Raw genomic sequence first — 15869 nt, 5'->3', positions numbered from 1 at the left:
CTTGTGAAAATTCAATACAAATTAAATGAACTTCACCACACAACCATGCTTAGCCCTGTGATAAATCTATACAAATGAATCGGCTGATCTTTAACATGTCCATACGAGCTCTAAACATGTTTATTATACTAATATACATTAATATTTAAGTTTTGATGTCTTCCGGTTGATTTTGAAGGTCATTATTTTATTATAATTACCCACCTAGTTATTTAATTTTGAGAGTCCATGCATGTTTAGAAGCATCGACTTCAAAAGCCTTGGGTGGCTTAAAAGCATGCACATGGCTTAGCTTGTCAGATCTTGCGCTGGACTTGAAAGGGAAGCCCGAATTTATATTCTTATCGTAAACCCCACAACTTTTCTGAATTTGAACAAGTAAAAAAAAGCCAAACATACTTCAATTCATTGTTTAAAATTTTTTCACAGTAGCATATATCTTTTTGGCAGTTGAAATTAAAACCACAAATTAATCAATCCTTTACGTCATCACCACTTTATTGAAAAACCAACCAAAAAAATTTAAAATATATATATATATATATATATATATATATAAAGCGAGGAACAGACGAGAAGACAAGGGCGCGCGGAGTGTAGTTAAAATGTGAATGCAGAATGAAATCATAATAATATAATTAATTAATTACTTCTTGGGTGCAAGCCTCGACTTGATCTTCTCCACCTCCTTAGTCCCCACCTGAAAGGCCTTGGTCAAGACATTGTCCGGCACGGGCGGCGCCGCAGCGAAGAGGGCGGCGGCGAGGGCCTGGGTGCCCGGCAGCTGGCTGTTGAAGGCGGAAATGACGGCGGCGGGTTTGTCGCCGTTGTTCTTCTGGAAATGGAGGAGACCCTTGGGGAAGACGAAGACATCGCCTTGGCTGATGGTCTTGGAGAAGAGGGCGTTGGAGGTGTTGATGAAGCCGACGTCGAGCTGGCCAGTGAGGACGAAGATGATCTCGGTGGCGCGGGGGTGGGTGTGGGGTGGGTTGAGGCCGCCGGGGGCGAAGTCGATGCGGGAGAAGGAGACGCCCAAGGTGTTGAGGCCTGGGATTTTCTGGACGTTGGCTGGGGTCACCACAGATCCCATGGTGTTGTTTGTGGCGCCAGGTTTGGCCAGACCCCCGAAGAAGAAGTCCTCTGCGCTTATGTTGCTGCTTTTGCAGGGGAATCCGTTCAGCTTCACTCCTGCATCCCATCCATTTCCATTTTAATTCACTCGTTCATTCATTCCCAATCCACTCATCAATTCATTCGGACGTACGTACAAACTGTGAATTTAATTTTTTTGCATAAAACGTACAATATACAATTAATTTGCATAAATTATATATATATATATATATATAATAGTGGTGAAATGATGATGCAATTAAGGATGTAGGTTACCATGGGATCAGACTTTTCAACGACGGTAACCCCACATCCTTAATTGCATCATCATTTCACTACTACTACTCACCGGTTGAAAAGTCTGATCATCCACGCAACTAAGCTCATTATCTTCATTTTCTTCATTTTCCTCGTCAATTTTGGTGGGGAAAAAAGCACAAAGAAATTAAAATTTTCACTTTTAGGTAGCTTTATATATTATATATATATATATATATATATATATCATTTGGATCTATTAGGGTAGCTAGCTGTAGCCATCACACCGCAGCAGTCAACGCAACATCAACAAGCAAACGAATTGAAAGCAGGAAAATTGTAAAACAGAGCCACCCTGCACGCAGCTTGTAGCTGGTAGCAAAATGAAGGTGAAATCAATACCGGCCGGCAGCTTATGTATGTGACCGATCACTCTTGTATTTAATTAGACCATGGGAGTATGCATTTTTTTTTTTTCTTTCTAAGAAAAGATTTCTTGCCGGTAAGGCTGATCGAGAAGAGTCCAAGCAATTAAAACCCCCACAGGAATCCCCAAGCGAAGACCAGCTAGCTATATACATACATACATATATATATATATATATATATATATATAGCCAATAAAAATAAAACAAAATAAAACTTCAAAGCCAGCCTGCCCAGATCATCAAATCATGCATGAACGGGCAATATATTAGGTGCCGCGAATTAAATTGGGCATTAAAATTAAATTATGCTTTATTTGGAAGAATAGATGGATTTTTTTGAGTGTTGAATTTAGATTTAAATAAAATTTAATATAATTCTACATTGTATTTTATACAAAATTACAAACTAAAATTCAAACTTCTCTCAACCACAAGGTTAAAATAAAAAATTAAACAAAATTATATATGAAGGCAAGAGCCAAGAGAAGATGTATAAGGGAAATTAATTAAGAAAACGTGGGTGGGTGCGTACCGGAGGAGAGATCGGCGACGCAGAGGTCTTGAAGGAGGTCGGGATCGGCGGCAGAGAGGGCGGCGAATGCCATCAGGAGGAGAGGAACAGCAGCAGCCGCCATGGGTGAAACGGAGGTCGATGGACGGATTGAAATTAGTGTTTAAGTTGGAATATATTGTATAAAAAATTATAGGAGGAAAATGATGATGAATTGAATGAAATTAAATTAAAAGGGAAAAGGGAAAAGAGAAGGCAGACAGACAGGACGAGATGACCAGAGAGAAGGTGGGGTTGGGGATGGTGGTGTGGGTCTTTCAAACTTTTTCCACATTGAGGGGATGGTGGAGAGAAAAAAATGTTGGTCTCCTATTTATAAGGGAGGAGACGGGTGTGCATTCTTTTTTACGATTTCATTTAAATATCATCTTGGAATGGATTTTATATATATATATATATATATATATATATATATATACATAGAGAGAGAGAGAGAGAAAGAGGAGTCCCTTTGACTCCACGCTGCATGCATCTTCCTTTTCAATTAATTTCAATTAATAATCTGCTTTGTATACAGTTCAGAGTTTAAAATTTTCTGCTCCAATTTGTTTATGTATCTTACTATATATGTCTATTCTTGATGGAGAATTCTCATAGCTTCTCTACGGAACAATTTGGGGAGAAGAAATTGACTCAGATGACAACAATATTTACTCTATCTTTTCAGAGTACTCAGAATTTGATGGAGATGAATCAGAAGAAAAAGTCTTAGATCAATCTCCATTTCATCTCAAGCTAAGTCAGATAAGACTAGTTATGATGAGAGCAGTAGATAAAGCACCAGAACTAATTTCTCTAGCAAGAAAAGAAGAGGATCTAGTGCAAGCTCGAGAAACTGAAATCCCTTCAGAAAGTAGGGATTGTCAATAATGGAGAATGTCTCAAGCCAGTTGGGCTGAAGCATATCAAACCTCATGAATACCTTACAAAGAGACAGTAAAGGTGATCGAGAAGGAGGTAACTGCAGAATTATCCAGTATGGATGCAGGAACGTTCATAGTTTCGTCACTCACCACACAAGAAGTTCAAAGAGTAATAGATAAGAAGGCAAGATATGTCAACTATGGAATCATCCAGGTTGGGATAGATCCATTGGTAAGAAAATGGCAAGACCTTCCTATCCTTGTTGCAGTAATGGACCGAAGCATCGATAATTTTGGTAGGTCCTTACTAGGAGGAGTAAGAGCTAACTTACATTCAAGAGTAGCCTGGATAAAAGTAATACCAAATTTACATATTGATCTTCAAGATAGAAGTGTGGAGAAAACTCTACAGATCAAAGTTAACACGAGGAACTGGCAGAATATGTTAAAATGTAGCCCAGATAGAAGGTGCATTAGACTTATTGCCAAACTATATTTAAAGTTCTACAACACGGAGAAGCTAGCTCTCAGAAGGGGAGTTAGTAGATTCGCTCAACTCTTCAAGACAAATCAAACTGACTCGGTCAGAGGATTGCAACCAGAAGTTGTAAATCCAAGAGCACTAAGTTGGTCGATGATACCAATTTCTCTCAAGGCTCTTAATTCTTACTAAATTAAAAGGACTTAACTAATTATATCGTTATGAAAGGAGGAGGAAGAACTAAATTAATAAAAGATCAATACATGTTCTTCTTTCTTCTCTTCTCTAAACCTCCACGAAGCTGTAGAAGGTAATCTTCCAGTCCCACTATTATGTTGGTGTCTATGTGGTGCCTCTACGCCTCTCCGTCAGGCTCTTTCAAGCAAGATAGGACTTCAACCCACACAACTGTCTTTACTTAGAAAGGAAAATATTTGAGAGAAAGATGTCTTTGAACAAACTGAAATTTCTATTAATTTTTTCTCTGTTTTTCCTCTCCAAACAATGGGTCAGATATACCATTATATAGACTACTTCAAGGGATAAGCACAACATCGCTTTCTCCTTGAATGGACACAAATCAAAAGTAAAAAAGCAAAGATTCCTTCTTTAATAAAGTAAAAGCTACTTTAAAAACAAAAAAACAAAAGGACAGCACATCAAATCTTGTTGACTCATTTTGCAAAAAGATAAAATAACAGGAATCTCTTTTAATAAAGCTGATATGACTTGTCGTATCATCCTTTCGACGAAACCTATGATATGACACAGTGCTAGATGAGTGTCTGATATAACCCTACCAATTAGTCTGATCAGTTTAGCCTAGGATATGATGAAATTCTGGACTATACATCTGGCAAATATCTAGACTATCTTCAAAGATCTTTTAGGGCTTCAATGATATCATCACCTTTTATGGCAAGTTTTGCTAACCCTAACTAGAGATCACTTTCATGACTTGTGTTGATGGAAGATGACACTCCCAATTTCTGATCTGGTTGACTACTTTGTTTGCTTCAATAACAAAGTCTGATAAACTAGCCTCTTCAAAAGGTTGGAAATACTTTCCTTCAACTGTAATAAGGGTTTCATAATCTACAAACATAACACAAGCTAATGTAGATCTTACTTCAAGAGGATAAATTCCTCACAAATTTTGAACTAATTCATAAAAATTTGTGTGCTTTTGGAAATCTTCTCAATTTGGTTCTTCTTCTTTGAAGTCTGAAACCTGTCCATCCTTCCAGTCATCTGGAAAAAGGTTCCAAAACGGTACCTTCCCTATCTTTAATTTTATTGGTTCTATGTATCCTATCCACCATAACCTTCCTGGATTAGTGAAATTAAGTGCATGCTTTATCAATGCTAGAAGAAAATTAAAGGCTTGTCCTGTTTTACTGAGCCCAAAGAATTGGACTTCTTCGGTCTTAAAGAGCTTTCTGTATTGCCATTAACTTCTCAGGCTTGATGTTTCTAGGTTAATTAAATTTAGAACCCCCTCTCCAACTAATATAATTTTTAATCCAAACTTAGATTTATTTATCAATATATATATATATATATATATTGTTGTAAATGAAATAAAAAAAAGGAAAAAAATTTTAGAGCTATAGAAATTCAACAATCTAGTTCTTCATGAACTAGATGTTGTCAATTATCTTACTATCTCATTTTGTTGTAAAGCATGTCCTTATATAGGCAAATACATTGGCATCCCAAAGGTTAACCACATAATGAACCATTATGTGAGCATACCAAAGGTTGTAACATATTATCTAGATAGTCATCCACATAAATATACATGTTTTACAATACTTCCCCTTGGATAACTATACACTATGAATATGTCTCGTTAAAACCTTCGCTAAGGAAAATCTTGTGGGACAAAACCTTAACGAAGAAAAAACAGTACAATATTCATACTTCCCCTAAAAAATACAATCAATTAAGAAATGTCCTTAAGTTGTCGCATTTTAATATTATGTACATACTTCTTGAAAATTGAAGTTGACAATACTTTTGTGAATAGATCTGCTGAGTTTTCATTTGAACGAATTTTGCAAATATCAACATCTCCTTTCTTCAGAAGTTCATGAGTGTAGAAAAACTTTGGTGAAATATGTTTAGTTCTATCACCTTTTATGTACTCACTTTTGATTTGTGCAACACATGTTGCATTGTCCTCATACAATATTGTTGGCGTGTCATTCTCCAATGATAATCTACTTGTCCCTCTAATGTGTTGGATTATAGTTCTTAATCATACGCATTCACGACTTGCTTCGTGAACTACTAGTATTTCTGAATGGTTTGAAGAGGTAGCGGTGATCGTTTTCTTTACAGATCATCATGAAATAGCAGTATCACCACATGTAAAAATATAGCTTGTTTGCGATCGAGCTTTATGAGGATCAGAAAGATATCTGGCATCAGCATATCCTTTCAACACAGACTTTACACCCTTTAGGTTAAACAAACCCATATCATATGTGCCGCGGAGAAAATAAAGGACATGTTTTACTCCATTCCAATGTCTCTGAGTTGGTGTAGAACTAAACCTTATTAGCAAATTTACCGCAAAAGTTATATCTGGTCTAGTGCAATTTGCAAAATACAAGAGTGCTCCTATTGCACCAAGATAGGGTACTTCAGGACCAAGGATTTCTTCATCATCTTCTCGAGGATGAAAAAAATCCTTTTTCACATCAAGTGAATGAACAACCATCGGGGAGCTTAATGGATAAGATTTATCCATATAAATTGTTTCAACATTTTTTCTATATAAGATGATTAATGAATAAGAATTCCACTTATTAAATGTTCAACTTGAAAACCAAGACAAAATTTTTTCTTCCCAAGATCCTTCATCTCAAATTCTTTCATTAAGTACTCAACAATCGTTGAGATTTTTTCTGGAGTTCCTACTTGTTTACGTCATCAACATAAACTGCGACTATAGTTAATCCAGAATTTATGTTCTTAATGAAAACACAAGAACTGATAAGATTATTTTTCATATCCAATTTTCAACAAATATTCACTTAGACGATTGTACCACATTCGTTCAGATTGCTTCAATCCATACAAGGATTTTGTAATTTAATAGAATACATTTGTCGTTGTAATGCTCTAGAAAATGATATACTTGGGAATGTAAAATAAAAATAAATAAATAATAAATAAAAATTTTAAATTAAGTATTAATTAATTAATTAAACATTATTATAATATAAGTAATATATATATACATCTCCTGAAGCATCGTCAAGCTTCAGGAGACATTTGTTACTGACATTGAATTCCAAGCGCCTAGAACGTCACTTTCTCTCCTCGTCTCCTCCGTTCCCCCTTCTCTCTCTTCTTATTTTCTCGGCTAATATTCGGCCGATCGAAAAATTGAAGATACCGTTGGGTTCCTATCTCCACCACCGACATTCCTACCGAAGCAGATTTGTCGTGAGGGTAACATAGACCTCATTCCTAGGAAAAGGTATACTCCTTCTCTTTCCTTAATTTTTCGTTTAATCTTCCGCTAAATCGATGATCAGGCACCACCACGGGATCCTAGTCTCGATCATCGTCATTTTGTACAGAGCGAGTTTTCAATTTGGGGGTCTTAGGCACCACTCCAAAGCGAGAGTGGGATTTAGGGAATTAAACAAATTGGTTATTTTTGGGAATCTAATAATTTATTTGGAGTTTATTGGTTTAGGAAATGTTAAATAGTTTTTGGAAATTTTGTGAGCCTAGGAATATTAAGGAAATTATAATTTTTGGGTTGAGTTGATTTTATTGGGAATAATGTGATTTCAATGTTTGGAGTTTTGAACGCTTCGGGAGTGGGTTGAAATTTTTACCAGGCTTTTCAAGATTCACATAAGGGGATTAAGTTAAGTCAGTAATTTTATTGAATTTTAATCAATTTAATTGTTATGTTTAAATATATATATATATATATATATATATATATATAAGAATTTAAAGGTTATTTTGAAAACCAACCGTTCAAAATGGATTTTATAAACTTAGGATATATGGTATGGTATTTTTGAATAAAATGAACTATGGAAAACTTGTTTGTTTATATGGTTATGTTAAAATGTGGAAATCGTGTGGCAAATGATTTAATTGGTATGGATTATTGTATATCTAGATTTGAGATTTTGAAATACTGAACTGTTTGTGAAATACTGAAATTGTTTGTGAAATACTGGAAATGCTTGTGAATAATGCAGGGATTTGATATGACGGTCAAGGGTCGGGGTTTTGTTTAAATGGCTGTGAGCCGAATTATATTTGTGGTTGGGAGCTGGTTTTTTGGAATAATAGGAAATATATGTGAATTGATGTTTTAAATGGTGATTTCTATTATCTAAATTGCATGATATGCTTTAGGAACCCTGGGGACCAATGTATTGTAAACATAGTACCGTTGTTAGGGATTTGTTATGTGGCCGTGTGCGCCCACACCTGTGCTGAGAGGTGTAGGGTGGCCTTGTCCGATTTTCCTACATGAGGTGAATGTACCCCCCTTGGGTAAGGGCAATCGGACCAGCAACTGGAGCTGTATATACGTGCAGAGTATGTTAGCAGAGAATACAAATGACTATTGTCTGGGTGGATCCCCCAGGACATTAGTCCAGCCTTCGGGCCGCACAACCTGTGCCATAGGAGAAAGTAAATGGCATGTTTGTCACAGGGATTGTCTTATATGCATATCTGTTAATTTATGTGAATATAGATAATTAATAAGATAACTTCGAGAGCTTGCTGAGAAAGGTGAGTGCCCTAGTAGTAGTAATGGTATTAGAGCAGAGGGAAGCTACTTGTATAAGTGGGTAATCTTCCCTATTCTCGACTAATTGTGTGTGTGAGTGTAAAATAAGAATGATTTCATAAATGTGTTTATCTACTCAGTGAACTGGTTATTTTCTGTACACTAAATGCATGATGGTCACACATTGACATTAACTTAGTCTTTCCCCTTACTGAGTTGTGCATCACCTTTACTTTACAAATTATCTTTTTAAGAAATCCTAGGGATTGGGTCTAGTAGGTTAGAGGAGTCGGGCTAGTAGTTTAAATTTATGTAGGTGGTGTGTATGTTCAAATATTTTATTTTTATATAGTTTTATGGGATGTAATTATGTGAAAATGGAGATATTTGTGTATAAAAATAGTTAGAACTCTGGTAATGTAATTTGAGGATTTTGTATTTTATTTCCATTGTGTATATGTATTTCATATATAATGAATAAGGTATCAGGTACATAGACGTCACTAAAGTAGTACCCCGGGCCCCACGTGGCTGGTCAGGGCGTTACAGTTGTTGTTTTGGATTATATGCTTCAAGCATTTTAAATCCTTTGAGGATTTTCATATATATGTCATTATCCAATAAGCCATACATGAAGTTGTTACTATGTTCATGAGGTGAATGTTAAGTCCTTTAGAAACCATTAAACTAATCAGAAATATGAAAGTAACTGCATCCATAACAGGGGAATAGGTCTCATTATAATCTATACCAGGCCTTGGGGAGAAACCTTGTGCTACAAGACGCGCCTTATATCTCACAATTTCATTTCATTTCATTTCTTTTACGCACAAAAACCCATTTATACCCAATAGGTTTGACATTCTTAGGTGCTTGGACTACTGGTCCAAATACCTTATGTTTGGCTAATAAGTCTAGCTCAGCTTGTATTGCTTCTTTCCATTTTGGCCAATCATTTTGATATCAACATTCTTCTACAGTTTGAGACTCGGGCTCACTATCATTAATAATTTCTTAAACAATCGTATATACAAACACATTGTCAACAACAACTTCATTTCTTCTCTGCATATTTCCAAATTTTAATGAGATATCATAACTTTTCGGTACCGGAAACACTTCTGGTATTGCTTCTGTGTAAATATGTGGAAATATGGGATTGTTGATCTATATTTCTTTTAACCTCTTCTTGAGTGTTAATGACCTCTTTTGGAGTGTCACTTTTATTCATTTCCTTTTTCTTTCAAGGAACGGTATCCTTTGCACCAATTGGTATACCACGCTTCTGGTGCACTTTAAATTCATTAGCTACTATTCTCATTGGGTGTTCTTCAAGAACAATCAATTTGAAAGGAATATTTGTAGCCGGAACATGTGATAGAGTGACCCTTTTGGTGTCTGTAAAAACATCTAGCAATTGATTTGCAGCATTCTGCAAATGAATTATTCTTTAAACTTCAAGTTCACATTGATTTGTGCTTGTATCAAGATTAGACAAAGTTGGTGTGTTCCAACAAATTTCTTATGTTTTTAATCCTTTACATTTTCCTTCTCCTAATGACGGGAAAACTGATTCATCAAATTGACAATCTAGAAATCTTACTCTAAAAAGATCACCTATTAGTGGTTCAAGATATCTAATGATAGAAGGAGAATCAAAACCAACATAAATACCAAGTTGACAATGTGGTCCCATCTTACTTCATTGTGCAGGTGCAATAGGAACATATACAGTGCAACCAAAAATTCTAAGATAAGATATATTAAGTTGGTGGTTAAACACAAGCTGTGAAGGTGAAAACTTGTGATATGCAGTTGGTCTAATTTTAATCAAAGACGCAGCATGCACTATAGCATGACCCCAAGCAGATGCAAAAAGCTTTGATCACATAAGCATAGGTCTAGCAATAAATTGTAAACGCTTAATGAAGGATTCCGCTAAACCATTTTGTGTATGAACATGTGCAATAGATCTTCAACACTTATTCCTATTGACATGCAATAGTCATAAAATTCTTTTGAAGAAAATTCACCTGCGTTATCTAAATGGACAGTCTGAATGTGATGATCAGGAAAACTTAATTTTAACTTTATTATTTGAGCAAGAAATTTAGCAAAAGCAACATTACGAGTTGAAAGTAGACAAACATGTGATCATCGAGTGGAAGCATTAATTAAAACCATAAAATATCGAAATGGTCCACAAGATGGATGGATTCGGTGACAAATATCTCCTTATATTCTTAGCAGAAAAGATAGAGACTCTAAAGATAATTTGGATGGAGAAGGTGCAACAAGTAGTTTTCTTTGAGCACAAGAAGTACAAAAATAATCACTAGGTAAAAGAACTTTCTGATCCTTTAATGGATGTCCATGTGTATTTTCAATGATTCGCCGCATCATAGTTGAACCAGGATGGCCACGACGATCATGCCAAAGTATAAAACTTCTAGGCTCGAAGCACTTCCGGTGCATAAAATTTGATTCAACTATCCTTATTTTTGTGAAATATAGACTAGATGAAAAACTTGAAATTTTTTCTAATATGATCATCTGGTTTAAAACTATAGATGTAATAAAAAGATATTCCATATCGTCTTCATTTTTTATATCCATTGCAACGAATATCTTTAAAACTTAGTAGATTTCTTCAGGATCTACTAGAATACAACGCATCATCAATATACAATTTTATCCCATTTGAAAACATAATATGAACTCTTCTAAAGCCCTTTATTACATTTACAGAGCCAAATACTGTATTAACATTAATTTCAGCTAATGTCAATTGCAAGAAATATTTTTTAACACAAAGAATTGTGTGAGTCGTGCCACTGTCTACCAAACACATGTCATCCTCCATTTTATCAAGTTTATTTTGTATGATCTAGTAAATGAAAGGTAAAATTTAAGAATTAGGAAAGATAACAAAATATTTCCAAACATATTATATATAAAATTTTAATTAAAAAAATTACATAAGTTAATTTTTTTCAAAATAACATAAACATGAAAATAATTTAATAGTAGACATTTTCATCCCTAATCAAATGATCAATTTTGCCACTAGGATGCTAAAAAAAAATCAGAAACATCAAAATCAACATCCAAAGGAGACTCATACTTAGCATCAATGGTTTCATACAAATTCACTTCAACATTTTTCTCTTTTCCTTTTAATGATGCCTTGTAAAGATCAACTAGGTGTTCAGGAGTGCGACATATTCAAGACCAATGACCTTTTGTTCTACACCTATAGCAAATATTGTCATTATTTTGCACTTTGTTATTTTGCTCAGAGCGTTCTTTATTATTTTCTCATTTCCTTGGAGTCTTTTCAACATCTTTGCTTTCAAACTTTGAAGGATGATCATCACAGGTCCAACAATTTTTTCTACTACGACCCCTTTTACCACCACGATCTCATTCATGACCTTGAGAAAAAATCACATTCACTTCAAGGAATGGTGTTGAGCCAGTTGGACGAGATTGATGATTTTTCAACAAAAGCTCATTCTTTTGTTCAGCCACTAGTAAATAAGAAATTAGCTCAGAATATTTTGTAAATCTACGCTCTCGATATTGCTGTTGCAGGAGCACATTCGAGACATGAAAAGTAGAATATGTTTTTTCTAACATATCATTATCAATAATTGTTTCTCTACATAACTTCAATTCAGAGCTAATTTTAAATAAGGCTAAATTATATTTACGTATAGTTTTAAAATCTTGCAGTCGCAAGTGTATCCAATCATATTGAGCTTTTAGAAGAATTACCATTTTTTTTTTTTTTTTTTTTTTGTGTTCAGATCTGTCCTTTAAGCTGTTCTAAAGGACTAATGGATCCTTATTAGTAAGGTACTCAATTTTCAATTTTTCATGTAAATGGTGTCAAAGGAAAATCATTGCATTTGCGTGATCCTGCAGAGATACTTGATTTCCTTCTTCAATTATACTTCTAAGATTCATAGCATTAAGGCGAATCTCAGCATCAAGTACCCATGACAGATAATTTCTTCCAGAAATATCAAGAGTAACAAATTCAAGCTTTGTGAGGTTTGACATCATAAAGTCACTTTGAAAACAAATAAAAATTCAAAGTTAGGTAAATATTAAATGGAAATGTTATTCTCACATATATCCCAACATAAAAATATTTAAGAACACGTACTTAAGATAAGAGATCTAGTTAACATATAAATATAGTTAGACGAAAAACTAAAGTTATATAGATAACAAATGTTAAAGGAAACAAGATTCTCACCTTAGAATAATAACAACGAAACTTGCTATACCATTAGAGACTTAATCGTGTTGATAACGTGCTGTAAATGAAATAAAAAGAGAAAAAAAATTTTAGAGTTATAGAAATTCAACAGTCTAATTCTTCAGGAACTAGATATTGCTAATCATCTTATTATGTCATTTTGTTGTAAAATATATCCTTATATAAGCAAATACATTGGCATCTCAAAGGTTAACCACATAATGAACCATTATGTGAGCATACCAAATGTTGTAACCTATTATCTAGATAGTCATCCACATAAATATACATGTTTTACAACATATATATATATATATATTGTAACGACCTAGGAATTTAAATAATTAGAAAATATAATAAATAAAATGGATTAATGAATAATGAAGGAAAAAGGAAATAAATTAGAAGGAAAAGCAGGCCTCGTCGACAAATGTCCTGTATTCGTCGACGAGTGTCCTTCTAAGCACGTCAACGAAGTCTACTTCTCGTCGACAAAGAAATCCTGAAAGAGAATTTTGGAAACCCTAAATTTCATCGACGAAGGTATCTTCTCGTCGACGAAGCCTCTATAGTGCCTCATCGACGAAGCCCTGCCTATAAATAGGTTGTTCTTCGTTTTTAGCGTGAAATCTCACGAACTCTCTCTCTCTCTAAAACGAAGCTCCAACCTTCTCTCTTCGATTTTGGGCCGATTTTGACCTAATTTGACGATCCGGAACCGCACGAGGTTCTTGGGATCATTTTCTTCAAGGCTGTGGGAGCTGATCGTTGGGTTGTGAGGTTTGGGAAACATCTCAAAATCAAGATAAGTTAGTTATTTTGGGATTTTCTTAAGGAATGTTGTTATATGGAGCCTAGGAAGTAGTAAATAAGTATTTTCTTAAGATTTAAGTTAATTAGAATTTATTTTAATTAAGTTAGGATTTTTGGATTCAGGGTCCAGGTGAACGCCGTGTGGGTATCTGTTCAGGGATCCTACAGGGGTAGTTGAAAGTCAGGTAAGGGGGAAATTATATATTAAATCAAGTTTTTCATGAATTCAAATGGATTATGTATTATTTATGTATATATGTTTATATGTGGGTTTAAAATGCCAGCCACAAAATTTATGTTTTCTGAGCCTAGAATTGTTTATATAGTTATGTATATATGAAAATAAATGAATGAAAGTGAAAAGGTATTTTTCTAAGGAAGTAAGTAAGGAATGAAATGTATTTTCAGTATATCAATGTTAATTATGGGTTGGCTTATTTTGTAAGAAATGTATATGAAATTTTACTGCTAAAACTGTGTGGCATGAGATTCTGTACAAATATATGTTAGATATATGAGATGTAGGCTAAGTAAGTAAAATTTTATAAATAAAATATGATATGGACAATGTTGCTTGTGTATGTTAAATGCAACCATGTAAACGTAAGACAGCTGAAAGACAGTCATGTTAGCAGATCTAGCACACTTCTGTGTAGACTAACTGATGACAGCTAAAAGGAGTTGTAGACTAACTAATGATGGCTAAAGACCAGTTGTAGTATGAAGGAATAAAATGAAAATGTTATGCAATGGAATGACAATGCAATGAAATAAAATGTGAAATGTGAAACATAAACGATATGAATGGGAAAGAGTCACTTAAAGTGAAACGAAATGCAAAGTTAAGCTATGAACATAAATGAATATGTATGAATGTATAATGACAGAAAGAAATGATGTATTGCGATATTAGAAGTATGTATGTATGTAGAACATGTTACAATTGGGCAAGGCGAACTTTTCGCCTGAGGGCTTTCTGAGAAAGGCGAGTGCACTAATAACTTCAGATGTGGCAGTAGATGCATAACGTACTAGGGCAGAGGGAACCTATTTGTATGGGAGGGTAGATTTCCCTATCCTTAAGGTCTTTGATAGTAAACTATTGTTGAATGTGTGAGTACGAGATCAAGTTAACACTTGAGGGCTTACTGAGTAAGATAAGTGTCCTGGTATGCTTTAGTTATGACCTTAGGGTTACCTATGTATCAGAGCAGAGGGATGCTACTTGTATGAGCGGGTAATCACCCTTATTCTTGAGTAATCTCATGAGTTAAATTTTTTCATGTGATTGTTTAGGTTCAGAAAATGATTTCAATGTTACCTAATGATTTGCAAATGAAATTAAAATGATGTCTATTTACCTCATGTTAGTCACACGCTGTTTTAATATGTATGTTTCTTTCCTTACTGAGATGTGTCTTACCCGAATATGAATATTTCTTTTTCAGGACATCCTCGAGGTCAAACTTAGGAGCTCGAGGGTATTTTTAGCATTTTTGAGGACAATATAAGAAATGGGGTATATGTTGATACTATTTTGGAGATGTAAATATTTATGTTCTATGTTATAAGTCTTTATGTTTTAAGTCTGTGGAGAAAAGAATGTTTGTGGATATACTAAAATGTTTTAGGGGATATGTATATATAAATACAAGTATTGGATGGTTTTTTTGGATTTATAGATAGGTTATAGCAAACTCTGCTATTATGGGATGTTGGTATTGTAGAACTATATTTATGGAGATTATGGTTATATTTTCCGCTGTGTATGTATATTATGGATTAACAGGATAATATCAGATATAACGCACCGGACCCAGGTTTATGGGTTCGGGGCATTACATATATAAAAATAAATTACTTTTTCATATAAATATGTGTGTGTGTGTGTGTGCGTGTGTGTGTGTGTATGCTTTTTAAAAAAAAACCAATGGTGTTCGAGATCAAAATTTTTCTTCCTATATTTCTTTCCTTTCTTTTCCCCTATCAAAATTTTTAGTCCCTTAAAATGAAGGAAAATTACATCAAGCTAGCTAATTAACATTGAAATGGAGACATGCGGACGAAGTCATTTATGAAATGCATATGTTGTAGTAATTTTAATTAGTAGTTGTGGTTGTGGAGTGGCAGGGGCCCAACTTCACAGAGGAATTTTGCTACCAGCTTGCAGTTAGAAGATTGGGACCAACCAACCAATTTGTGTTATATAACTAATAAGTCTCCATTCTGGTCTCTATGTACATATACAGTATACATGCATGATCAGGGCCGGCTCTTCACAATATAGGGCCCTAGGCG

General features: G+C 34.5%; 1 protein-coding gene across 1 annotated transcript; it reads right to left on the bottom strand.

Annotated features, from left to right (window-relative positions):
• Positions 1-469: 469 nt before the first annotated feature.
• On the bottom strand, positions 470-2729 carry LOC131154143 (germin-like protein 5-1). The gene is made up of 2 exons (XM_058106692.1): positions 2332-2729; positions 470-1188 (listed from the first exon to the last, which is right to left on the bottom strand). The coding sequence occupies exons 1-2, from the start codon at positions 2432-2434 to the stop codon at positions 647-649; spliced, it is 645 nt and encodes a 214-aa protein (XP_057962675.1). The 5' UTR covers positions 2435-2729; the 3' UTR covers positions 470-646.
• Positions 2730-15869: the final 13140 nt, after the last annotated feature.

The sequence above is a fragment of the Malania oleifera genome, chromosome 4 (assembly GCF_029873635.1).
Source record: "Malania oleifera isolate guangnan ecotype guangnan chromosome 4, ASM2987363v1, whole genome shotgun sequence".
Taxonomy (NCBI): domain Eukaryota; kingdom Viridiplantae; phylum Streptophyta; class Magnoliopsida; order Santalales; family Ximeniaceae; genus Malania; species Malania oleifera.
The sequence above is the reverse complement of the archived record's forward strand: the minus strand, read 5'-3'. Positions and strand labels throughout refer to the sequence as shown.